We start from the raw sequence: 26,145 nt of genomic DNA on the forward strand, positions 1-26,145 counted from the left end.
TTTGCCAAGCTGAGCTCCGTCTAGTTCCATTATATTAGAGAGAAGGCCGACCCTCTCCAACGAGAGTTAACCCACACAAACAGCATTTACATTGATGCGAAAGGAAAAGATGTACATTTCATTTGAGGTATATCATCCCTTTAACGTGTCAATTTGATATTGAGTTTGAGACCAGAAATATAATTTTACCATTTTAATGCCATATTCATGCATATTATAATTAATATTATAATAAATATTATTATATATGATATTTCTGATTTGATATCCTGTAAGTAAGTAGTATGTTTCAGACATTTAAATTGCGGGTTATTAACAGAAGAATAAAACCTAGTCCCTGTCTTGCTGTGTTAGGGGAGATTCTCAGTATAACCCGTTACCCGAGGCCTCTTTCATTAAACCCAAAAAAGTGTTGTGAATGCAAAACTGCCGGGGCTTTCAGTCACTGATATTATTTTATTTTTCATACAAAAATAATTCATTTCTTTGTGATTATAAGTAACTGTAATGAACAGAATGCTCACCTTTTACAAGATGATGCCTCACTTGAATATTTTTTTTTAGAAAACTTGTGTATTAGTTTATGTATTGAATGTATTGTTTTTTTCCCCATGAACCAGTGGCATTGAACCCAGCTGTGCGCAGTGAGCTGCACGGACCCACAGAGCATGCAAACGGTTACGCTCTGTGAAACAAAGCTTTATCGACTGTTATCAATCAGCAGAAGTCCGAACGATTGTTCTATTGGTAAAGAGTAAAAAAAACACTTGATTGAACTGTAACAATATTATACGTAGTATATCGGACAAGAAAAACTGTTCTGTGCTGTACAACAACAGTTCAGCAAAGAATATTAGTCTTATCCCTCCCAATAAAACAGCAGTGATGATAATAAACCTGATGCAAAACATGGCATGCTCAACAGTGACAACAGAATATAAAATAACCCTCATCATGGTTCACCCACTTCATGTGATGGATTAGACCTCTCCTCAGAACTGTTTGAGTGACACGTCCCTCTCCTATTTGTTGCGTGGCACCTGATTCCTGGGACAATCCTCAATTCAATTCAAATCGATTTCCATCACCACTTCCCTCCACAGGCAGAAGGGTAATCCGATCCACTGGAAACTCCTCTGCGTGCGAGCAGAGCCTCAGAGAACTAGTTGCATCAGTGTTTTGCGTGAGTTTGCTCATTTATTGAACATACTGCACTAAATAACGAACCAGTATTGTTTTTTAAAGTGCTGTGTTTTACAGCAAGAAGTTAATAGTAATCCTATTTGGTCCAAAGCATTGTTGAACTCTTCTTAAAAACTTGCGACTCAATTGAGACTGGTATTGATTTGCTTGTACTCAGATTTAAAATAAATACCAGAGCGGACAAGCAAACTGAAGGGTCTTCTTTGAGAGCTGTGTGACTATCCGTTGGTTCATCATTTACCGACATCGATCAAAGCAGTTATGCCCTACGGTTAACACTGTTCTCGTGGGTTACCATTGTGCGAAAGCTTTTAACAGCCTCTTGCTAAAGTATCAGGATAACTAACAGCAAACACGCAGGCCGCTGTTGCTTATCAGAAAAGATCAAGCCACAAATCTGAATTTGGGCCTAAAACAGGCTATAAATATTCCCAGAGCCGCTTAATTGCACATTAACTTGTTCTTTTTGAGAGAATTAAGTGTTCCCGACTGACCAGGCAAAAGCACACAGACCTCATTAAAAAAAAACAGGCCAGAGGAAGGAAGGGAAAACAAGAGAGGCAGTTTAACAAGAGAGACAGGAGACAAAGCGGGTGTGGTGCCAGTATGAGTCTTTGCACCGATCATCGTCCGCTTTTACCAACAACAAGAATCTCGTAAATAGTTTGAAGACAGTTTTATTCAAATACTGACTCGCATGCTGTATGCATCACTACATCTAATTCTGCAGGGATTTTTCGGCTTGTTTTATATTACTTAGTCATACTGCATCAGGTTCCGTCTTTTTGTAAAGCACCATGTCATATATACTTCAAGTAAAAATGCTCCTTAAAAAAAAAAAAAAAAAAAGTCTTTGAACTGGTGAAAAGTGACAAATGCGCCAATCATTGTCTGCAATTCAAGTCTTGCTTTCACTGCAGGTTAAGTGTTCTGTGATGACGGCTATGATAGAAGTTCTTTTAGAATAACATCCAGGAGTAAAAGCAGGAAACTGATCCAACTCAGCAAGTAATGTAAGTAAAAGCTCTTTGATTGTTTAGTTGGTCCACAAATGTCGTATTTTCCCACGTGAGTCTGCATCCTCACAAAGATGCCTCTTGAATATGTTGATTGTCCTTTTCTCCTAAAATTCCATTGGCATCAAAGTCCATGCGATTGGAATGACAGTAATGGAGCAGAAATGTACAGGGGAGATCACAGTCACTTCATACAGCAGCTGGAAAGACAGAAACGTGAGATAGAAACGTTACTGCTGGTTGTCATTTAAGAGTCACATCAGACATAATCATCCCTGGATGTTGGACATAAAACTAAAAAATGATGAAAATCAGCGAGATGCAATTTCACAATTCCAAGGTGTCATGAGAGGAAGATAACATTAATTAAATCATTGGAAAAAGACATTTTTATTGCCAGCCACTTTTATACAGGCTCTCCATTTATCATTTGGTCCAAAACTGATTTCAAAATGTCAAGGGTCTTCTGACATGCCCACGAAGGCTGGGCCCCGGGGACCAAACCCTGCCGACTATAAAAAAGGACTTTATTAGTCTGGAGCTGGTAACATTAGCCACCTCCAGCACATTCTGTCGATCTAGGCTTCACACGTCCCGCCAGTGAAGGAAGTAGGGGATTGTTTCAAATGCAAACAAAACTTTAACTTCCGATTCAATTTGGTTGTTTACACCAAATGAAGGCAAACCCTCGCAGGTTAAAGAAGAAAATGAGCGTGGAAACTGTTTTTATTCTTCCAATTTGACAATTATGGATGACTTTAGATTATATATATATTTTTTCAATCCCATGTTAGGGAGGGAGGTACTTGTTTTTGTGTGCCTTGGTTCCACCACACAGCACCTATGCACGTGCGTTTGTGTGTGTGTGTGTGTGCGTGTGCGGGTGTGTGTGTGTGCATAAATCAGCTCTCACCTCCTCCATCACTTCCAGTGGTTTATGGGAGCCCAGCGGGGAGCCACATCAGCCTCCCCTTTGATGGTGACACGCATGATTCATGGCTTTTTCGAGGCAGTTTGTTTTCATTACGCCTCCTCGTCAGCTCGCTGTAGCTGCATCACGGTTTCGTGCAACGCAGGCAAATTTGGGCCAGAACGAGAGGAAAGAATTTAAAGAGGAGAGTTTTTTTGGCACCAGAAGAAACAAAGGGGCTTAGGTTTGGGTACAAAGAGAAGAAACTTAAGTCAGGATGACGGCTGCCCGTGTTTACTTTTTCCACCGTCGCTCGTATTCTGGGGTGGCCAATATTCATGATATGTCAGTCGTGGCAAAGCGGGGGTTGAGAGGGGACGGAAAAGTCAGAGGTCCAATCTCTCTTGGAACATCCAATTTGTCTTTCCAGTTCAGACTTTCCTTGAACAAGCACTTGCTAGCAAGAGGCAGAAATAAAGTTAAACAAAAGCATTAAATGATGTTCAAAAGTGGCCATACCAATGAAGATGAGGAAGAGATGGTGATGGGAAAAACAAAAAAAACAGGAACCACACACTCAGCCAAATGTCCCTGTTGTGAATTGTCATTGGCTCCCCTGAGCAGCAAGGGTCGCTTTTGGCAAGCAAAACAAAAACAAAAATAACAAAATAGAAGTTTAAGAATCCATCTGAAATCTCGCTTGGCAATGAAGAAATCTCTTAATGTGGTCAGTCGATTAAAACTCCGTTGTCCAAATGATCATGATTGAGTATCAAATAGTCCTAGCATCGTTGAGGCAAACAAACCAAGATTTAAATTGAGGTGTTAGATAGTCGACTCGTGAGCAGACAGAGTTCACATTTAGCTTCAACCCTCTGTCTCTAGTAAGAAAAAGTCCCCATTGTGTGGAATTCCCCACAACAGTCAAAAGACAAACTTTGGCTTTGAGGCAACGCTAGTGACCAGCAGACATGGTCGACCAGGCCCCCTCCATCCTCCACACAGAGAAGGCGTAGCTCAGTCTCTCGTGGGCCAGGTAGTTACATCCAGCCAGCTTAGTGTCCATCTCGTCGTTCTGCAGAACCTGGTACAGAAAGTCAATGTAGCGCGACGCCAGCTTAAGGGTCTGGATCTTGCTCAGTTTGTCAGAAGGGAGCGTCGGGATTATTTTACGCAACGATGCGAAGGCGTCGTTCAGAGATTGTGTCCGCTGGCGCTCCCGGATGTTGGCGATCACCCGCTGGCCGTGTGGGTCCTCAAGGTCTCCGGGACTCGCATTGGGGCCCGGAGAGAGAGAAGGGCCCGAGGAAGGCGACCGATCTTGAGGACTCCTTTTGTGCCTTTTCGGTCCCGTCAGCGTCTGGATCTGGGTGTCTTCCACTGGCTTGGTCTTGCCGTTGTGTGCTGATGTTGTGGGAGTAACCGTGGTAACGTGATCCTCCGGATGCGAGCCCGTGTGCCGCTTACGCCCGATGACCCCCGGCGTGGCCACGACAACAGGACAGGTGTTAGAAGGTGGTCTTACCGTGTTCTCCTCGCTGGAAACCACCCCTCCCTCTGGGGGGTCCTCATTAGACTGCTCCTCCTCTCTCATGCTTGGCACGATTTGTCTCCTCTCTCCTTTATGTGACTCTCTACCCGTCACTCCTTCTCGAAATACTTCCAGTACTTTCCCTCTATTTAGCTCTTCACTACCCCTCTGCTTCTCCTGCGCAGCTTTACTCTGTTCTGTTTTTCTTCAGGAACTCCTCCTGTGACGTTGCTTGTTTCTCCAGGCCTTCTGCCGTGTTGTTCTTCTTCTTCTCTAACAGATCCCGGCGTTATGCTTTGTTACGGCAGAACATGCCAAGCCAAATAGGCGAGTAATCAGCACCCAGCCTTCGATCGCAACGGAGCTTCTTCATCTACACGTTTAAAAAGAAAACTGTGAATGATCGTCTTGGTCAGTCTCTGTGAGGGCGAACGGCATCGGCAAACCAGACTGCTCTCGCGTCCCGCTTCTTTAGCTGCATGTGAGACAACTGCAACCTGAATCTGACTTTTTAAAGGGAGGGAACCACAGAATTTTCAGCTGCCCACCCATCCGAGCCACTGATTGGTCCGGAGGACTCTTTTTGGACAGCTGAGCTTAAGACAACAGGAAGAACGAATGTTGAGCAATTGGTGCGATCAAAGGCACGAGGCGGAGACAAAGGTGTGCCGCACAGCCAACCAAAGCAAGCAGTTGTGACGTTTTCCTCTTGTCGTAGAAGTTGGCCGAGTTTATAGGTTCCAGATTTCCTCCAAAGCAAGTCGCTACCATCCCCCCCCGTTTTGCTGCTTGGCTCTCTGTCCCCCCTGCTTCCCTTCTCAGCACATCATCTCGGTTGCTTTCATAATACTTCTGAGAAAAAGAAAAAGAATCTGTAAAAGAAGGTCCACAAACGTTTCTGTTCCTGGTTTTTCGAGAAGAGTCACGTGGTACCTATTTTTGCTTTATAAATGGTGAAATGTGATGATTCTTCAGCACACAGCATTCCAGGCAGATGGAGTAATGGTTCGCAACTAGTAATTCTGTTGTTCATTTTTCTTTAGTTGAAAATGAAGTGACAGTGTTGTGGCAGATCTGCAATCATTCGAGTTTGAGGGGAAATGGACATTGTTATGTGGTTATGTGTCTTCATAAAAACGTAAATGAAAATGCATAAAGAAATACAATGGTACATCCTGACAAATTATGACCTGAAACAAAATGTTTGGTATCTGTAATAAATGAAAAGATACCGTGCTGTTTCTTAGCATAAACTCACAGGGGGGAGGTCTAATCACAGCAGTAAGGAAAGATTGAGTTCTGTGGAACGGAGGCAGTCCTTTGGGAAAATTTGTTACTTTCATCCACTGAGCCCCATGTAGAAGAAGCCTCTGTCCAGGTCCTGTGTGGACATTCTCTCTAAACTTCTGGGCGAGGCTGTAGCACAGCCCACAGCCACACCCGGACATGAGAAGAGTCCATTGTGTTGTGGAGAACACTTCAGTTCAAAAACATTTTGACCTGGCACTGTTAGGACACAGAACTAGAAAAAAGCTCCACTGAGTCGTTGTTATCAAGTCAATGGTTGTATAAAACTCTGATAGCGTTTTTTTTTTTTTATAAAGATGATCTAATGGTGTTGTAGAAATGCAAGATTCTACCTGGTCAGTATCTATAACCATAACAAGTTAACTGGAGCGATTTCACAATGTAAATGATTATCTCAGATGTCAACAAATCTCAGTATTAGTCATAACTGGTCATTTAGTCATTTACTTAATTGGAGTGTTATTTACTAAATGAACATCATGCTCATCTTCAAACTAGCATTCGAGAACATAAACTCATGTTTGCAATGTGTGCTGAGGTAATAAATCGAGTGAGAAATAGGGGCAATGACTTGTATATTTCTATGCAATCAGACTTCTATTTGGAACCAGAGGAGTTGCCCCCTGATGGCCAGTGGAGAGAATGCAAGTTTAAGGCCCTTCCTCTTTGGCTTCACTTTCCAGAACCGGAGGTTGCCGTCTGGTCGGCCTGTTAGCGGCAAGGAGACCAACAGCTATTGCTTAATGCTGTTTCATGGGTTCAAGATATCAGCTGCTAGGAGTATTCCTCTTGTTGGTCGCCATGGCACCATAGCTCAGTGATTCATATTGCTGGATGTGTTGGACATCTGTTGCCCAAGCTGTGCATAGCTTGCACAGAAAAGAGACCAGCTGAGTTTGATTCCTCAGAATCTTGGCACGGTGCACAGATCGCTTGATTTAAAGGTGGTCTCTGTGCACTGTGGGCAGACTGCAGACATATGTAAAATCAGGATTCTACCTCTTGAAGATGCATTGTGCCGTCGGAAACACACGATCACATCTCCACCTCTGTGCGGTTGTACAATGTGGCTGAGTAACGTGCAAAGTATTGGGATCAAAAGGGATTCGTTATTGGCAGGATTCGCTCTTGTCCGATGTAAAGATACCGTGCAAATCGTGCACCAGCGACGGCCAGGAGGGAGGCTGTTGCCCGATTTGTGAATGCTGAGGAAAAGGATGCAGGATTTGAAGAACTTTAAAATGGGGCGTAGCAGTTTTTTAATCATGAGGAAAAACGATGGAACACATTCTGTAGGCTTCAAGGATACATGGTTTTGATACCAGAGGGGGACAAAAAAAACTGATAATATTCAATCTGGCATATTGAAAAGCTTAAAGTCCAAATTTTAAATGTATGACCAGAAATGTAAAAAACATTTGAGTGGAAAAATATAAAATGAAGGTTACAGTGTTAGGTTACAATTATGTTAAAGAGTCTTTGAATTGTGTTGCAGTAATAACTTCATACCTTGATTAACGATTTAATCCTCGAGGTGCACATCCTTGGTCTTTTTATAGTTTGTTTATTGGATTAATGAAGTTCGATGAAGTTGGATTGATGAAGTGGCAAAAACGACTCGCCCCAGGTTAACAGGAGGAAAACATCGAGCAGCAAAATATAAATAGGCATTCAGCATTTGGCACAGGAGTCACATGCTCCTCTCTTGTTGCGTCGGTACGCGTATGAGTCTTTTTACATTGAGTTTACAGGCTCAACATTGTCAAACAGCTTGTCATTTAACGGTAAGATACCCTTGCCGTGAATTGGTGGCAGTTATTTATAGTCAACAAAGCAATGATAACTGCCACTGTTTAAGCAGGTTTAGGCAAAAAATGCTTAGTTCAGACTTGGAAAAATCATGTTTGTGTTTAATATAACTACTATAAAAAATCTGTTAAATACTGAAATGAAAAACGCATCACAAGAACCAAAGACACGTCAACAACTCTACCAACCTTACTTTATTTTTAAAGCAACACTTGAGTCTGGAACTCCACTCTGCTGTCTTTGTCTAACCAATCCCCCCTTCCCAATTCCACGTTCAAATACCTCAAAACAGATGTTAACGTGTGAGAGATCCCCAGAGGATACCTTGCTCACCATTGTCAGAAGGAGGGGAAATCAAAAGGAACCAAAACACGTTACAAGGTTTGCAGGAGCATATGTATCACAGTCCCTCAAAATTCGGAGAAAACCGGGCATGTAGTCACACGATGATCAAATGAATATAAACAGAATCAGTCTGGTGTTGAATGACTAGAAATATTTACATCAGAAAGTAACAATCCTGCTTTTATGCAGTACTTTTTGCAGTTGTGGACGTTAGCGGCCATGCTCCTGAGTGCAGATTGCTGTCTTCATCTCCTTCTCTTCAACCATCATCAGAGCGTGCGTCCCCTCAGTGGCCGACGAGACACATGTGACGGATCACTCGGCTCCCTTGAAACTGTTTCCTGTTTGCTAAAAAATAAATAACTCTGAGCTACAGAGTGTGCGATGGAAAATGGATATCAGACGTTGATATAAACACATGCATATTGGGGCAGGGGAGAGAGAAGGGGCGGCCTGCCCTCACAATGCTTCGTCTTGTCTGGGAAGGCCCCCCGGAGGCTGACTGCATTTGGAAAAAGAGGAAAGAACACCGGACCCCGTCTGTTTGAACTGCATGCTCAAATGAGGACTTGGCATAAACATTTCTACAAAGAAAAATGGGAGAATGTTATCACATGTGGAGCTTTTTATATATATATATATATATATATATATATATATATATATACACACACATTCACAAACGTATGCCGTGCACACGTGCTTGAAAAACTCATGGGTTCACCCTGCGTTATACGTTTACACGGACACAATATTAACGAGGATCCACAACATTGACTATTAGGTTCGTCATTTTAGGAGAGTGAGGTTATTTTTCCATTACACAGCTAGTTGGAAGTGACATATTATTTTCACTGTCACACAAGGGGGAAGTAAATGATATTCTAGTGTACTCTAGAGTGAACCCTTACATTTTCGCAAATATCACATTGTTATTCTACCACTACTAAATTAATATATTTTTTATTTTATTTGTGTTTTAATACAAAAACTACCAATATGTATGATTAAATGAACATGTTTCCTTACACTTTTCATGTTCGTAAAACACGATGCACGATGCATGGGATTTAACAGTTATGCCCACATACGTTGTACGTAACAATTACTGTCATAACAGAGAGCAAAATAAGAGTTGTTTACATCTAAAAACATGAAATTAATTAATGTTATTGCAAATATGATTATTCAAAAAACGTGGGACACAAAAAATTTAATTGTAAACTAATTTGTACACGCAATGTGATATGTGTGGCAGCGGTCACACTAGACCCACAACATCAATCCTTCCAACCTCTCAATCAGATTCCCTGCTCTGGCCCCCGGAGGGGCCCCACTGAAAGTGAACAATTAACGCAGCATGATTGCAGAATAAGCACCATGAAGGTCTGTAGACAGTAGATGGAAGAACTCAGTGAGCTCTTACACACTTTGAAGTTCAGACAATCTGAGTCCTGCATGGGTTGTTCTCATTTGTGCATATTTTAAATGTGTTTAATGATTTTGTTAATAATCATTTTGCTCTTGACCTTTACAATCTTCCTCATGCTTGTGCATTTTTAACTTGGACAAAGATGAGTTTGGCCACCAGATGGTGTCAAATGTACTTCATCAGCAGTCCGGAGTCTCCTATTGTGCCACCACAAGTTGTGCCCAGGTCTGTTGATAATTGGAGAAATGAAACACACAAAAAAACAAATAAATACAAATAACTATAGAGAAAACAAGAGAGAAAATATAAGAAAACAACACATTTATACATACCCATTGTTTTTAATACGTTGTATAAAGTCTGGGTCAACTTATTAAATAAAACTGTAGAACCTTGCAAAACAAGCATCAAAACAAAATAGCTTTTTATCAGGTGGGCCAACTTGGGAGAAGTGCATGACAAAATAGTGACGCACAGTGACTTGGACAAGTATTACTGGTTTGGACGTACTAACACGTTAGATTACTCGTTACGGAAAAAGGTGGTTGGATTAGAGTAACGCGTTACTAAGTAACTAAGTAGCGCGTTACTGTCATCACTGGTTATACATTTTATGCTTCGACATGAGGTCATTTGAGTCATGTTTTTAGTCCAACAGCCGGTCATGCATCTTTTTGTACACCTTGTGGTGGGACCATGGCGGCGCATGGAGTAGCGTGGTGCGCTGGTTCGAATCCCGGCTGCTCCATGTGCCATGTTGAGGTGTCCCTGAGCAAGACACCCAACCCCCAATTGTTCCCCAGACAAAATGTAACGCATGGGTTGTAATGCAATGTAAGTTGCTTTGGATAAAAGCGTCAGCTAAATGAAACGGGGCGATGGTCGCGCACGGAGTAGAGCAGTGTGCTGGGGGCCGCATGGTTGGTGGTACGAATCCCGGCTGCTCCATGTGCCATGCCGAAGTGTCCCTGAGCAAGACACCTAACCCCTAATTGCTCCCCAGGCAAAAATGTATCGCACGGGTTATAATGAAATGTAAGTTGCTTTGGATAAAAGCGTCAGCTAAATAACATGTAATGAAATTGTGGGTTTTTTAATTTGCTAAAAAAAAAAACAAGACTGGAACAAGGTGAGCACCTGCCGGAGGTAAAATATGTTCTCTGAGGGCACGCAACTATTCGTGGCGTGTTTTACCATCAACAACAACTCATACGCCTCATACGGGATGTCATGACAGCCATCTGACTTCTTTGTTTGCTTTGTACACGTATTACCTGTTGGTAGACTCTACACCTGTAGCCTCGAGGAGACGGTGTGAAGGAGGGACCAGAGGCTGAGCACAGGTAAATAAAACTTTCCAAAAACACGAGCGAGCAGGGGAGTACAATCGGTGAGCGACACAAGCCAAGCGTCCGACATCACCACCGCGCGCCATGTCGTTGTCCAAGCCCGAGGAGCTGCTGGCCCACGAGCTGAGCTGCCCCATCTGCCTCCAGCTCTTCTCCGATCCCGTGGTTCTCCCCTGCGGGCACAACTACTGTCTGTCCTGCATTCGCATGACCGCCGACTCCATGGACAAGACGTCTCCGCGTTGCCCGGAGTGTCGCGAGGAGTTCCAGGGCGTGGAGACCCTGAAGAAGAACTTCAAGCTGTGCAGCATCATCGAGGGCTACCAAGCCGCCGGGCCGAGGGGCGGAGACGAGTCGGAGGCTCTCTGCGACCGATGCATCGACAAGGAGTCGCCGGCGGCGGAGTCGTGCCTGCTGGGCGACGCGTCGCCGTGCTCCGGCCGCCTCCAGGGGCACCAGGAGAAGGAGTGGGACGCGAGGAGCTGCCCCATCCACCGGCGTCCCCTCGAGTACCTTTGCTCCGACGACATGAGCCTGATGTGCGGCATCTGCTTCACGGAGGGCCGCCACTGCAACCACGACGTGCTCACCTTCGACGCGGCCGAAGAGGAGATGAGGCGGGCGCTGGAGAACCGCAGGACGGTCAGTGCGCTCAAAAGTGGAAAAAAAATGTCAAATGATTTCCTGAAAATAACTTATTATAGAAAGAAAACCCCCAATTCATCAGGTGGGGTTAACACGCAGACAATTAACTTACACTATTTGGTAACTTGACAAATAACGTTCATTTTAATAAATTAATATGTGTGTTATATATAGCACACGTTCTTTCATCTGGCATTAAGTCAAATTATTCATTTCAGGAAGTGCATGCGGACTTTTTCATCACTGTAAAATAATTTGTCTGACAGATGTCTGGCACAGTGACATTGTGCTTTCTAACTGGTGAATGATGGGAATGCAAAACATGTAAAAATGGAGACCGGATAATAATGAAGGGTTACGGGTGACTGATTTCAAACTATAGGGCATCATTGCTAAAAAGTCCAACTTGCACCAAGGAGTCACAGGGTCTGTACTCAAGGGCTCGCCTTTCCTATTTCACTCACAAGATGGAAATGGGTTTTCCTTCATGCTTTGTTAAAAGCCTGTACGTTTAAAAGACAAATCTCTCAAAAAGTCCCCTCTGTGTTTGCAGCTGGTTTCTCAGAGGCTGCAGATGACCGAGAGTCTCCTCCAGATGACAGCAAAGGAGCAGGGAGCGGCTGAAGCCATTGGGGACAAACTGGCCAACAAGGCGGTCTCTGTCATGGAGAGTATGGCTACTTTGGTGGACGGGTAACTTGCATGCTTTTATTGATGCTGCCTTTATCTATTCCAACACAAATAGTAAATAACACTTTGACAATCTTATTTTTGTCCCCCTCTAATATAGTATAGTATAACACTTTAAAAATTCCATGGGATTTACTGTAAATATGTAGATCTATGAGCAGAAGCAGCTCTTACTGCAAGCTTGAAGAGCAGGTTCAAGCAGTTATGATTTTACATGCCGATCACTTCACAAGATGAATCCGGTCTGTCAGCCTGTCTTTTGAATGCCAGAGGACTTCATGACAAAAGCCTAGCGTTTGAATAAAACCTTCTTTTTAATGTTTAAAGTTTGATTTCCTCACATGTAAAAGAAGTGAGATACCTGCATCAGGCCCTTTTTTTAGAATGAGGGGCATTAGTGTGACTATAACTGTTTTTTAGGAGTGTAATCCATTCTAAACATTTATGTTTTCTCCTGTACAGTAATCAGGGTCTCAGAGGCCACCCGGTGGGAAAAAAGTGACTCTCTCTTTATCCTTAATAGCCACCATTCCATCATGTTTGGTCTTGGTTATTGCATAATAATCCACGGTAGAAAACATGTTGTGAATTCTTGTAAAGGAGAATTGGGTTTCTAGCCGTCTATAAATAGATATTAGTTATTTTGAGGGACATTCCACCCTTTTTTCTTCTCTATTGATACACAAGTATCCTCTAGCAGTCCCATCAGTGGACCAATAGCTCGGAGTCTAACGTGACAACAGAAGCTCACCACAAAAACGTAACCTCAAGCCTTTTCGACGCAATGTCCGAAAAAGGTTTCAAGGTTGGACTAGAAACAACAGCAGTAGTAATAAGAGAAATACAAAATCTCCATTAACAGTCCATAATATTCCTTTGCAGAAAATCGATGCTCCAGGCTCACCCTTATTTTGACTCCACATTGTTGTGTTCAGGTACAGGGACTGTCTGCGTGAGCTGTTGGAGGAGGAGAGGAACATGCGCAGGAAAAGCTGGCAGGTGGGACTAGAAGCTCTCGAAGAGCAACAGCAGCAGTTAGTGGAGGCCCAGCGAAGTGCCACGCAGGTCCTCAGCGAGACAGACACGTGCATCTTCATGCACAGGTACAGCAGACATCCATGCTTTCACAAGTCTGTTTTTACAAATGAAATAAACTCAAAACTCAAAGAAAGAACCTTACTCCAAAAGTCCAGTAAAAATAATAATACCTGAATATGAAAAATAATATTTTCAGTGTTAACTTTTCTTTTACAACATCGCCCCATCGTATAACACATGTACTATGCCACTGTATTTTATGATAATAAGCTTTACAAACGGAGTTCTCGTAATTTACAATTTGATAAACTTGGTGACGAAAAGCACAGCCCATGACAGGAGCAATCCTCCACTGAGGAAATCCTTCTGCTCTCCAGGTTCATGCAGGTCGAACCCAAGCTGAGAGAAGTTGCCACAAGCGCCATTCCCTGCGGGGTCCCCTCCAAAGCACCGCTCAACCCCAAGCGTCTCCAGGCGGGCCTCAAAACCCAGGACTTCCGCTCAGAGATGACCCGCCACCTGGACTCCCTCCACATACTGCTGAACCCCCTGGAGCTCACCTTCAACCTCTGCACCGCCCACCCCAACCTGTTGGTGTCCAGTGATCAGCGTACGGTCAAGTACAGCCCCGTCAAGCAGCCGTACCCGGATCACCCGGAGCGCTTCACGAGCGCGCCCCAGATTCTCTGCACCCAGGGGTTCACAGGGGGGGAGCACGTGTGGGTGGTGGAGGTGGGGGGCAGCAGCATGTGGTCGATGGGCGTGTGTTACAAGAGCATCCCTCGCCGTGGGGACCACAGCCGTCTGGGTCACAACTCAGTTTCCTGGCGGCTGCAGTGGAAAAACGGCAAGCTAACGGTGTGCAATTCGTCCTGCAACGTGGCTCTGGGGGAAATGAGCCATCATCCACTGAGGGTTGAGATAGCACTGGACTACGAGGCGGGGACGCTGATGTTCCACAACATCAGAGGGCGCAGGGAGCACCTCCACACTTTCAGGGCTGTGTTCAGGGAGGCGGTTTATCCAGCGTTCAGCATGCATTCACACACACCAGAGTCCTGGATCACACTGCACAATGGGATGTGAATTACTGGTAATGGGCCTGGGCAATCCTCTGGATAACAACTTGACATAAGTGTGACTAAAACAGTTATTATAGCACGTCAGAAATATTTACAGTATCTAAAGTTTCTCTTCTTTTTATATTTTATAATCTGTCTGAAGCTCTCTGTCTTTATCTGCTGAGTTTGAGTGTATCATGAATGAATTTTCTCTGTGGGGTTTTTTCAACGTTTTTGTCTGATATGCAGCGGTTCATGTTTTCATTTGTCAGTGCATTGGAAGATCTCTTGAATGTTCTTAGTTTTCCTTTTGTGCATTCCTTATGTATAGTAAACATTGATGAGTGCAAACGCTGGCAGTTTGGTTGGATTCAAGACAGGTTTATGTTCGTGAAACAATTCAACTCGTATGATAATGCTTGTGTATCCATGTTAATATATATTTGTCAGTTTCCATGGTTCATGTGATACATGACTGGCTTTTGAAAGTTTATAAATTCAAGTGTGCTTTTAGTTGACATTAAGGTTGCCAGATTGGCCTTTAAATAGATAACTGTACATAACAGCCATTCTTAATTTATGTTCAACCAAAATCCATCTGTACACTTGCACATACAAATTGTGTGGCTATGGATAATACGAGTTACGTGCATTATGTAAAAATTGCTGGGAAAACCAACTCCTGCTGTTACACACATTTGTTAGGGGGGGATGATACAAGAAAACCTGGCAACCTGCGATCCCATCTGTCACACATTTTGTCATTGGTCAGGACATCAATTCATGTTACTCACTTAATTGTACGCAAGGTCGTTCGCTAAGCTGCCCCCTAACACCAGGAGACATGGGGTCGGGAGAGAGTACTAACAGAAAAGTGTCTTTTGGTGTCGATGATGAGGACCGAGTCAGGATTCTTCGTGGAGTCAAGGTAATGCTAATCTAGCTAGCGTTCGATAAGTCATGCTAGCATTTATTTAGCGTTACGCCTAGCGCTAACTAGCCGTTAGCATGTTGCCTCCAAGGACTGTTATGTGAGAATAACTGACTGACCGGTCATTTGTACAAGCTGTACAGAGACGGCTTAAACGGGGAGGGTGTAAGGGGATGCAGGGGCCAGGACAGGTTCATGTGACTCACGACCGCAATCATTCCCCGGTTTTCCTCACGCCAAACTTCAGTCCTAATAAACTGAAGGTAGAGGTGTGCCTTGTTTAACGGGAAGTGAAAGGGACTGACAGATGACCAAGGTATTTGAGGAACCTCCAGGGTCTACTCGTAAATTCGGCCTATGAATTATCTACTCAAGATGTGTAAATAAATTAGAAATCGCATTTTAGCTAATGTACTAGCTGCTCGTTTTCTACCAAGGTTTTCTGACAATGTTCTGCTAAGTTAAGAGACGAGTAAATCGTTAACGCTCGTTATTATTAATATGATACATCTAAATGTTACGGTAGATGCATTGTCAACTAAGGGAAAGATTAATATGTGGTTGTAGCTGTGAAGATGTGTGCCATATTGTAGGGGCTACAAATTGGAGATGAAGTTTGGCGTGTTGTTCTCGCTCTTCTGCTGCCTTCCAGTGTCATTGTAAACGTCGGAAGTTTCGAAAAAGGAATGCGAATGCCAAAAAATATCGAACTAATTCATGTCACAGTTTTTGAACCAATTTGTTGGAAACTGCAAATGTATTAAAAGACAACATCACACTACTTGACGACCTGTGCGACAGTACAAATAAGTGTAACGCCGTGAAAGAAAACGATTGGCATGAACAACAGAAAATGACTGCAGCTATCTTTGCAGAAACATGGATGCCCAGATTTGATGCCTTTTGACCTTTTGGATCCTCACCTCCTTCCTCACCCTGCATTGGATAAAGGGATGTTATTTCACAGGTTTGCCTGACAGACGGACAAAATCAGTGATTCTCTGCCACCAAAACGTCTCGGATTTTGTTTTTGGGTTGTTTAACTTTTTAAAAAGTTACTTTTTTTTCCCCAATCCTGCATTTCTGAGGCTCTCACCTGGCTGCAAACCTTAACACCCAGGCTGGTGAAGAGCACATTATCTTTAGTCATGTGCTGCTTTCAAAATGAAATATGACTGCAACATGGGTAAAATACACAAAAATGCAATACTTTGTTGCATGTATTCCCCAAATATCCAATGCAATTTGAAGGAAACTTTAAAGCTAGCTAGACTCAAGCTACTTGGACTATAACAGATAAACCGACGCAATTCAAGAAAGTTGAGTTTATCGGTTTGTTCTGGTATTTCCATGCGTCACAATGACCGTGGGAACATATGTAATGTCTTTGAAAGAACAATGAGCTTGACTGATTTCCCGACTTCATAGCCCTGCCCGCACATTCAAGTCTTGTGAGTCATAGAAACAGTGAGTCAATGGCTGCTGCCTACCGTGGTTTTACTATGGTTGCCATTTCCCTGGACACACACACGCACACTGTAATGTGCATGCTAAACTGTTGACATGTTTATAGGAACTTGCAGAAAGGCTTCTTATTGTTTAAAAGCAAACAAGAAAACAAACACGAGTTGATTCTGTGTGTTTTAGCTTAGCTGTCTTTCTAAGTTTTCTTTTCTTTTTTTTTTCCCCCTCGCCAGCTGTCTGAAGATGTTCTCCAGAGAATGAGAGGAGTGGCAAACATTGCTCCAGAACGCACATCATTGCCAGCCTCAAGCCCCCAGAAAGACACAGGTATCACGCCCCCTACTGTGTTCAGAAAGAACAGAAATCGATGTCCCAATTGTGTGTGACGGAGGCATCGATAAGAGAGGAATTGCTACTGTAGGCAGGCCCCAGGGAACCTGCATGCTACTGAGGTGCATTACGGAATTTGTAGAATTCATCATCTTTAGATCTAAACTCTTGTTTGGGCATAGGTGTAAGCAATGTTATTTGCAATTTCTCACTTATAAACCCTCCTGGCTTTATTGAAAAGGAAACTGCAACTTTTTATTTTCATTTTTAATATGTAAGCCTTATCCTTCTAAATACATCTCTTTATCTCATTTATTTTTCTGTGTACAGGTGCCCCACGGAGTAACACCTCCGGCTCCCCACCCCAGCAGGGCCCCCAGCCCCAGGCCCAACCCGGGGCCAAGTCGGGCACTAGCAAACCGGCCTCCTATGCTAAGGAAGAACAGACAAAGTGAGTTGAAAGAAAGCTGTAGGAAAACATTAAAGGGATAATAAAAGTAACTTTCAACATTGAGGTAGAGAAACTGCTATGTTGGGTTGAATGTATATATCTCTAAATTGCTTTAGTGTAAAGTGACCAAAGACTTATTGGGAGCAATAAGCAAGAAACTTCAATGAAACTTATTGTTAGGCTAAATAAAAACAAATATGTTGTGAGTTTAAGGAAGAATATTTTACAAGATGAAAACATGGCAATTTAGGAAATGATTACATTCATCTTTTTTTCCCAGTAATTTTGGACTTTTTGGCCATGCCTGGAAATCCAAAACAATCAGCCGCCACTGAAATGTAATTCTTGAAATAATAGAATTCTAATAATATTGTTTGGAATTAGTGAGTTTAGAGAATGAGAAAACATGGAAAGTAGCTTTGTTCTTTTTTAAAATTTAAAATCCAGCTTTATTAATCTTTTCAAATGTCAAACTAGTCCATACTGCTCTTTTTAAAAACTTATTTTTTGGTCTTGTCCACCTTGTTTGAAACAAACAACTGAAATGAACTCTGGTGTTACAACTCTGGTGCCATTCTCTTAAAGGCCCAGTCAGACTACATTTAGGTGCCGCGTTTGAAGGTGCAGCATTGTGAACCTTACTGGGAAACCAGTTTGCTTGTACTTCATATTTTTCATACCAACCGCTATGTAGAGACCAGTGGATTGATTTTATGATACCGGTGAACTTCTTTGAAAACAAAGAGTAGTAAAATGTTGTCTGGATAACCTCTGTGTCACTGCTGTAGATCAAACCGGATACTAACGTATTGCAGCCATCTTTTAGGTGATTGGTTTCTTATCCTTTTCCGTAATCATCTTTCTTTTTAAAGACCTAATCTGAGATACAACTGAGACTGGCTTACAAAAATACAAATTGGTATATGCTGCCCCCTAGTGGAAATGACAGTGTAATCACATTATCAGAGGTGTCCGAGGAGAGGAAGCATGATTGTTTGTTTGTGTGTGTGTGTGTGTGTGTGTGTGTGTGTGTGTGTGTGTGTGTGTGTGTGTGTGTGTGTCCGACAGGTATGAACGCCAGCAGAACATCCTGAAGGAGGAATGGGCCAAAGTGGCACAAAGAGAGAGGGAGGCGGCTAGGAAGGAGATGACTAACGCCATGACCCGGGAAAGACAACAAAAACGGCAGGAAGCCGAGAACGCCAAACGACTGGTACGCACACATACACACGTGCCTTATTAACATCACCCGAAGGATTTAAATCATCCGAAGTGTAGACCGTAACTTTCAAATGACAAAGGAAAGGGTTGACTTGGGCCAAACTATGTTTGCATGATATGAAATTGATGAATGCTCTGCTAACGGCTTTCCAAGGAAAATCGTCTTTTTTCTTTTTTTGCACGCATTACATTAGCAGTCACATTGATGAGCAGGTGTAGGTCTTAACTAGTAGAAAGGGTCATTTTAAATGCATTGGAAAGTGATGGTGACATTCAAACACCAGCAGGCACACTGGCAGTGACCAATCTCTGATACAGTTAATAAGAATAAAGACTAATCTCTAAACATGGAGCGTTTTTGTCTTCTAGAAGTCACAGCTACATACTAGTTTAGATAATACCATAAAAAACAAAGTACTAGTCCAGATAGGGCTGGGCGGTATGGCCAAAAATCTGTAGCACGGTATTTAGAAAGATTCTGACGGTGTTCCGGTATGTGACGGTGTAGTTTTTTTCAAGTTAACGCATTAAGCGTGTGGCTTGTTGTGTTGTCACCAGAGAAAATACCAGAGGCTTAGAGACAGACTTTGCAATAAATCGTTTTGGATTTTCCAAAACCAAAACCCCTCCAAACAGACACGGCTCCTCTATTTCATGTAGCTACAGAGTTACTTGTTGTTGTGAGCTGTACGCAGCAGAGTATTTGTTGTGGGTTATTCGTTGTTATGTTGACTCATTCAAACACACGTAAGACAAGTCGCTCCGACGGCACTAATTCCATACATGGTTCAAAGTAAAGAAATATCAACAAAAAAATCCTTTTTCCTTTCCTTTAAATGTATGCCTTGCATTCATTGCCCTTGGACCAATTGTATCTATGGTTAAGATGGCTACAGGTGGCCAGTCTGTAGTTGAGTGGCTATGTGTGAATGCCAAATTATCGTAATGTCTTTTAATATCAAGGATGAACAGGAAATTCTAGTAGCTCTTTGAATTTGAAAAGGAGCACCACTTGTTTAAAGAATGTTCCCAACATACACCCATATCTACAAATTTTAAAAACTGCTTTAAGAGAAAATACAAATGTCCTTTTTCTTTTTGCCATTGTTTTGACCTTTTTACAGATAGTCAAGGAGATGTGCTCCTTTAGCAGCTTTATACGAATAAAAAAGAAAATGTAACACTTCCATCGGCATCAACCAAGGGGGGAAAAAAAGTGTTTCACACCGCATGTACGTTTAACCGTTGCAGTCACTAGCAGTGAGCACAGTGCATGCACACAGTGACAGGCTCAACAACTATTTCATATTTGCTGCTCGTGGGAAATGTGAGAATCTCTCTCTCAGCGCTGGAATGACCGCGACGTCTCTGCTGCGCTTGCCGCTGCCTGAGAGAAAAGAAAAGACTGTAAAGGTAGTTGTCTACTGTACACCAGAAGTAGAATACCCAGGTTTGAAAGTCCTCCGGCACGCTGTGTGAGTGCTGATTCATGCGAGTAACTGGGTGGAGTCCGGATCAGTCCGGTGGTTTGATCACACCTCGGAGCTTTGCGCACTGACACAAATTGGGCCTTGGGATTACATTTGTAATCTCCATGGTGATACTCCTTCTGCCTTCCACCTTTTACATCCTTTATCCACCACCCCCCCCCCCTTCCTCCTCCTCCTTTACCATTGTACACTCTGCTCCCGTCTTCTCACCCACCTCGTCCTTCCATCTCTCCGTCTGTCTGTCTTTTCTATCCTGGCCCATTACTCTATCCTCCGGGGCCAGGAGACGGTGTTATCAGTGCAGCGCGAGCAGTAAATTGCACCCTGAGAGTTCCCTGGAGCTGGAGATAGTGGCGCAGGGCTTGCAGGTGTAGTCGTGGGGAAGCGGCAGAGTTTGTTTTACACGCTGACCAACGCCGGTTTCTCGTGATCCCCCGTCTCTCCTCTTTCACCGCGCCCAGACATGCTTTAGCGCCCGCCTTATCTCCGCTCCAGCACACTCCAGACACTAATGGAAAGCTGCTGGAGGGACTTTGCGGGCCGAATGACCGGACGAGCAGGACCAGACGTCCTGATGCTGAGGGCTCTTTACAATTACCGTTTCTTGCGCTATGAATGCATATGTACGCACTTGACTTGCGGGCAGATCTGCTCACATTCCTAATTCAAATGAGCCTTCTTTTTTTTTTTTTTTGTCCCCGTCATCCACGGCGCTTTGAATTTGATGAATTTTCTTTTTTAGCTATGTGTGCGTAACACAACCGCAATAACAAACGGTGGTTGTGTCAAGTTTGGTAGTGTCTTCACAAGATGCCTTGCAGATTGAGGTCATTTTAAAGGTTTTTGTGTTCAAGAATCAATTTAGTTCCGAAGAAAATAACCAGGAATTGAATTGCATGTTCTAACCCTTATTTATTGTCAGTACGTTGAAACTGTTCATTTCAGGGTAAGAAAGCTTGAAGCTTAGTGTTGATCATGGTATGGTTGTTGGTGCCGTAAAGCAGGGCAGCAGGATTCTCAATAAGATGTTATTGGTACCTTCGTCAAGCATTTTATTGTTCTAGACGCCGGACACTCGTTTTATGGGTCAGGCTTCAAAGCGCTTCAAGCGCTGTACGCTAAATTTGCTGCGTTAATCCCATGTTATTACTGAGATGTTTAACCCCCCCCCCCAATGAAGGTTAAGTTTATTGTGTTTAATTGTATTTTCTTATGTAGCGCCAGATCACAACAGAAGTCATTTAAGGTTACCTTTCCTACAGAACTGGTTCATGGCATGTCCTTTGTGTCTCGACATGGACAAGCTTTTTACGATTGTTCTCTGCTCTCTGCATTGCACACACAGCAAACCCAGAAGCTTAAAACGTAACTTGGTTATTCCATATTCTTTTCAGTCCAAGACGGCGTTGACGCCATGTCTCTGTCTTACAGAGGGTTGGTCTCTTAACTTGTCCTAAACAATAACGGCTTGATTCCAAAGGGGACACAACTACACAATGGGTATGATTTTATTGTTAATGGTCTTCATTTAGAAACCACATCGTCAGCTGAGAACATAAACTCGCCATCAGGTTACAAAGAATGTACTTGTTAAGTAGACTAATAATAATTTATTATAAATTATTGTCCCCCCCCCTGCGTAATATCCCCTAGTTTCTGTCCTGTCCAGTAGCGTCCTTACTTGGCACTCCAAAACCTAATCTTGGTAAAGTAGTCCAACTTTTGTTTGGCCATTTGAAACAAACAGTGCTGATGAGCACGTGACACAACGCATGGCTGTAAGCATCTAGACGATGTCAGGACGCTGACAGCAATGCACATGGCAGGGGAGACAAAAAGGGTGAGTAAGACGAGGGGATGTGAGAAGAGACGGCTGATTCAGCGCTCACCAAGTGCTCGGGAGCGCAGAAGGATGTTCGGATGAAAATTGGAGGGTTAGGATGAAGAATGGAGATGTGCCACCAATGAAGGCGAATCAAAGGGGCGACGACGCGTTTCCTCTGGCGCTGAGCGGGGCGGAGGGAACGAACCGGAGGCTGGCGAAGGAGTCTTTAACATTTTTCCTACAGGATCAGGGGGAGGCGGAAGAGCAGAGGGAGAAGGGACGTAGTGGCGCACGTTTCCTCAACGCCCCGAAAATTGAGGAGGAGGGAGATGTGCTTTACAAGAAGGTCACAAGAAGACTTCACATTTAAGCAGTCTTTGGAGACCGAACAGATGGAAAGGGGCAAGGGGGGGGCAGCAAAGGATGAGGCAAGAAATGTGGGGCAACAGGTGAGGATGATGATAAATGGGAGGTCGTGGTGGAGAGGAGACTGCAACCGAATAAAATCAAAATATCAGGCATAAGAAAATAAACATTATTTAGAAACCGTACAAGAGACCTGTGGCACCTCCTTTTCTCCTTTCTCGCCGAGCAGGAGTCCCTGGGAGCCGAACAATGGCGCCGGGATCCGCTTTCGCCGCTGCTCTTTTCTCCATCCTTTCCGGTCCTTACCCACTTCCCCCTGTCTTTTGTCCTCACCTCGGTGAAGTGTCTTTCCGTCCCGCTCGCTCCTTCTGGCCCTCGCCCACCCTGCCGCGCTCTGTGAATTGTCTTTGTTACCAGCAAATCTTCCACAGATTAATTTCAGAATGAGGGAGGGAATCGGGAGAATGGCAAGAATGGAGGCACGTCGACCCGAAGGGCTAAAAGGGATTTACTCTTTTTGTAATGTGTTAATGGCCTTTTGATGCCTGTTGAATGCGTACAAAGGTTATAAGCCAAATTAGCATATGGCAACTCTCTCTCTGCAGAACAATTAGGAAGTCTATTTGATTGGCTGCACTTTAATTTCCTCTGATGGACCTTCACTTAATACAAAAATGCCACCCACGTCTTTCAGATTCTTTTGAAAGTGCCCGTAAAGCGCATTCTTAAATCTAACGACGACGTAACGCGTCGAGCTGACCGGGCCTGGTGGCTGACGTAAAGGGACACAACCATTCACGTACCTGGTATGAAAACTGTGGCTGTGGAAGTATGATGATAATGGGTTGGTCAGTTTCCGATGATATGGGCAGAACTTGGTAAAGCTTTCAGCTCTCCGAAACCTTCAACCAGTGCAGTACCACTTGGGAGTTACCAAAAAGACCATGTCTCACTTGAAAGTTGATGCGGTGAAGTCCACATTCCCTGGCTGCCTGGTGATTCTCAACCCAGCACTGCAATTTAGAATAGTCAAGTAAACAGCAGCAGGGGTGTGATGATAAAGGGTTCAGTTCCCTTTCCACCTTGACCCCATTAATTACTTTGAATGTAGCTGTAGCTGCTTGCAGTTCCTCCACGTGACACTAGATGGAAATAAAAGCCTACCGTGTGTTCCACTGATCTTCTCTCTCCCTCTCTACCTTCATTTTTCTCTCTGTTGCTCCATCTCTGTGCCCATCATGCACTTCATCAACATTCTCGTTATCGGAAAGCCAGTCCAAAAATGTTGCTGCACAGGTTCCCTGTGTTGTAATCTACCTAATCTCTCCTCACGCGGGGACCGTTCATGTCTCTCATTATTTGTGATACTTCCGAATGGGCAGGAGAGCAGCGCAGTGACAGGAAACATGTTCATGGAATGCTCAAATGACTTTAGTCTGCAAGGAATTGAATGCATGTCAAGAGCATTTATTACAGTTGTTGTTGGAAATACTACTAGCTTAGTAACACACTTTCTGTGAATCATAAGAAGTAAAAATCTGTTTCAAGCAGCAGTGTTAGAAAGCCCCCCCCCCCCGTGTCCTGTCAGGATTGCAGCCCCCAAATTACCAGCTGTAGCACAGAACGCCTGTCCCTGTCCCAGGAATACTGCTTTTAAACAAGACCACCAACAATTCACTGCAGAGACCACTCGTCCCTTGTGGTGCCCTGAGGCGGCCGAGCAACATGCCGCCGGGGGACCCCCCCCCCGCCCCCCTCGTCGCCCTCCTCCGCCTCCGGAATGAGCCAGATGTTGCCTCTGATTGGACCAACCCGTCTTACTTGTGTTTACCTGAACCCATGTAATCAGCCGGAGATTCTCCACTGATTGAGCGACGGAGTCTCTTACACACTCATTCAGACTTTTGTTACGGGTGTGAGAGAAACTGCTGTGGTCGTGAACACCCCCCCCCCCCCCCACACACACACACACACATGCATAGGAGGTAAGCAGATGGGGATGCGCTTCATTATAGCGGTACATACGAACCGGTGAATGGCTCGATGTTTTATCGTGTACTCCGCTAACTGCTCATCTAGTCAGACATTTGGTAACATGCTGCTATTATGCCATTTAGATGAGTGAAACACGAGTTAAATTAGATCTTGTGCTTTGATTCCGATGTATTTACATCCTTAATGCGGCGTTAAGTGTCTCATGCATGAATACAAAACCTATTTGCTGTTTAATTTTGGATGTATACATCTACTCTTCAATTGTGTGTATTTAAACAGACGTTATATACATGCATCAAAATAAAATAAAATGTGCAATGAAGTGGAGGGTTGAAAAGGGGAAACAAGAGTGATGGCAAAAAATAAGTAGCTGGAGAGCGAAATGAAGGGTGCAGAGGAGATAGCAGGAGTGTAGGGAAGTGAGTGAAGGACTTGGTGTGGTACAGATAAGCCCACAGCTCTATCGGTGATTGTAATCTGCAGGAAGTGACACGGCTCTGCATGTGCAGCCATGAGGGCTGACCGTGAGCTCAGCCCGCCGCTCCCCACGCAGCCAGAAGGCCTCGCACGCGGCTGGGCCGAAGACCTCAACCACAGAGGTCTGTGCGTCAGGCGCCTTGCTCGGGATCCACTGATGTACAGAACTGTTTCAGACGTAGGGTTATTTTTGGCTTGAATGTAGGCGTGGGGGCGGGATGCAATGCGCACATTCCAAAGCTGATTTAAGAATCCTAAAAGGTAATTTCCTCCCTGGCAAGCCAACGTACATTTCCTCAGATCATACTCACTGTTATGTAAGTGAGATCAGGGTTCTGTTACGACTACAACAGCTAGTCCACTGGCTGTTGTCTCATCTCAGTCAACGTTGAACCACTCGTGTTTGCCCACCCACAGACTTAAAAGGGACATTTCTGCGGGTTCATTGCACCAACGTGAGATACATTAACACGCTTCAAGCCAGAGAGGATTGGTCCTCACTCTTGAGGATCCACATCACATTTGAATAATTGTTATCCTTAGGGGAGGGGGTGGAGGCTGTAAGACCAGAAGTGACACACTGCATGTGCCAATGGCGGGGATTACTTGGTGCCTCAGGCGCGTGCACATTTCAAAGTACAGTGCACGTTGCGTCAAACTGAACTGAAGTATTTGATCTGAGCCACCTCATTAGACCACATGTTAGAGTTATCTGCACGATACAGGAACAAATTCAAACTTAAGGGAGGGAGTGTCGCAGAAAACGGGGAGCGGTCAGAGCAAATGTAATAGATGGAGAATGGCCGCCCCCCCCCCCACCATCCTCCGGCCCCCTCCGCGTATAGCTGCCTTGCTGTAATTATCCGTCAGATTATTATTGAGCGCTAATTTATTGCCTCGCTGGGAGCGATATGTTAAATAAACGCAGCCGAGTAAATAGAGATAAGGGGCGAGAGGGAATGGGAGGACAGACTGCTGCTGCTGTCGGATGGCAACACGGCACACGCAGTGTCCCGGGGGGGGACGACGACGACGACGACGACGAGAGACACAAGTGTACATTCCTCCGTCCCAGGCACACTTCACCGCCGGCTCAGGGCCCCATGTGTTGCGTCGGTGGACCGCGTCGACCTCGGATGCTCTCTTCACGTCCGCCTTCTGTACCGGATCAGGGGGGAAGGGGGGGGGCTGCTGGTATCACTGTGGCGTCTAACAGGCAGGCGCACTCGCGACAGAGGTCCCCTGCCCCAACCTCAGC

At 44.1% G+C, this 26,145-nt stretch overlaps 3 protein-coding genes across 5 annotated transcripts in view; 2 read left to right on the forward strand and 1 right to left on the reverse strand.

The window, feature by feature from the left end:
- Window positions 1–361: 361 nt before the first annotated feature.
- Window positions 362–5,140, reverse strand: LOC119221718 (twist-related protein 2-like). Its single transcript, XM_037477771.2, has 2 exons — window positions 3,133–5,140; window positions 362–2,419 (listed from the first exon to the last, which is right to left on the reverse strand). Exon 1 carries the CDS (start codon window positions 4,721–4,723, stop codon window positions 4,085–4,087), a length of 639 nt encoding a protein of 212 aa, XP_037333668.2. The 5' UTR covers window positions 4,724–5,140; the 3' UTR covers window positions 362–2,419; window positions 3,133–4,084.
- A 5,725-nt stretch (window positions 5,141–10,865) lies between these two features.
- On the forward strand, window positions 10,866–15,036 carry LOC119223762 (E3 ubiquitin/ISG15 ligase TRIM25-like). Its single transcript, XM_062563268.1, has 4 exons — window positions 10,866–11,545; window positions 12,102–12,241; window positions 13,174–13,341; window positions 13,654–15,036. Exons 1-4 carry the CDS (start codon window positions 10,988–10,990, stop codon window positions 14,360–14,362), a joined length of 1,575 nt encoding a protein of 524 aa, XP_062419252.1. The 5' UTR covers window positions 10,866–10,987; the 3' UTR covers window positions 14,363–15,036.
- Window positions 15,037–15,061: 25 nt separating this feature from the next.
- chchd6a (coiled-coil-helix-coiled-coil-helix domain containing 6a) overlaps window positions 15,062–26,145 on the forward strand; it is a 56,102-nt gene continuing 45,018 nt past the window's right edge. For 2 of the 3 annotated variants that reach the window (XM_062563275.1, XM_062563278.1), the window contains exons 1-4: window positions 15,065–15,265; window positions 16,966–17,059; window positions 17,393–17,513; window positions 18,582–18,726. In XM_062563275.1, the coding sequence (XP_062419259.1) occupies window positions 15,182–15,265; window positions 16,966–17,059; window positions 17,393–17,513; window positions 18,582–18,726 (444 nt within the window). In that variant the 5' untranslated portion in view covers window positions 15,065–15,181. Of the gene's footprint in view, window positions 15,266–16,965; window positions 17,060–17,392; window positions 17,514–18,581; window positions 18,727–26,145 lie in introns of all 3 variants that reach the window. The other variant, XM_062563281.1, reaches the window with a different exon arrangement.

The sequence above is a fragment of the Pungitius pungitius genome, chromosome 1 (assembly GCF_949316345.1).
Source record: "Pungitius pungitius chromosome 1, fPunPun2.1, whole genome shotgun sequence".
Lineage (NCBI taxonomy): Eukaryota > Metazoa > Chordata > Actinopteri > Perciformes > Gasterosteidae > Pungitius > Pungitius pungitius.

What these genes read in the sequence shown, in the direction of transcription:
- LOC119223762 (XM_062563268.1), top strand. Translation starts at nt 10,988, where the DNA reads ATGTCGTTGTCCAAGCCCGAGGAGCTGCTGGCCCACGAGCTGAGCTGC. An exon ending in CGCTGGAGAACCGCAGGACG is followed by an intron (nt 11,546 to 12,101) that starts GTCAGTGCGCTC and finishes CTGTGTTTGCAG; the next exon opens with CTGGTTTCTCAGAGGCTGCA. An exon ending in ATGGCTACTTTGGTGGACGG is followed by an intron (nt 12,242 to 13,173) that starts GTAACTTGCATG and finishes TGTTGTGTTCAG; the next exon opens with GTACAGGGACTGTCTGCGTG.
- LOC119221718 (XM_037477771.2), bottom strand. Translation starts at nt 4,723, where the DNA reads ATGAGAGAGGAGGAGCAGTCTAATGAGGACCCCCCAGAGGGAGGGGTG.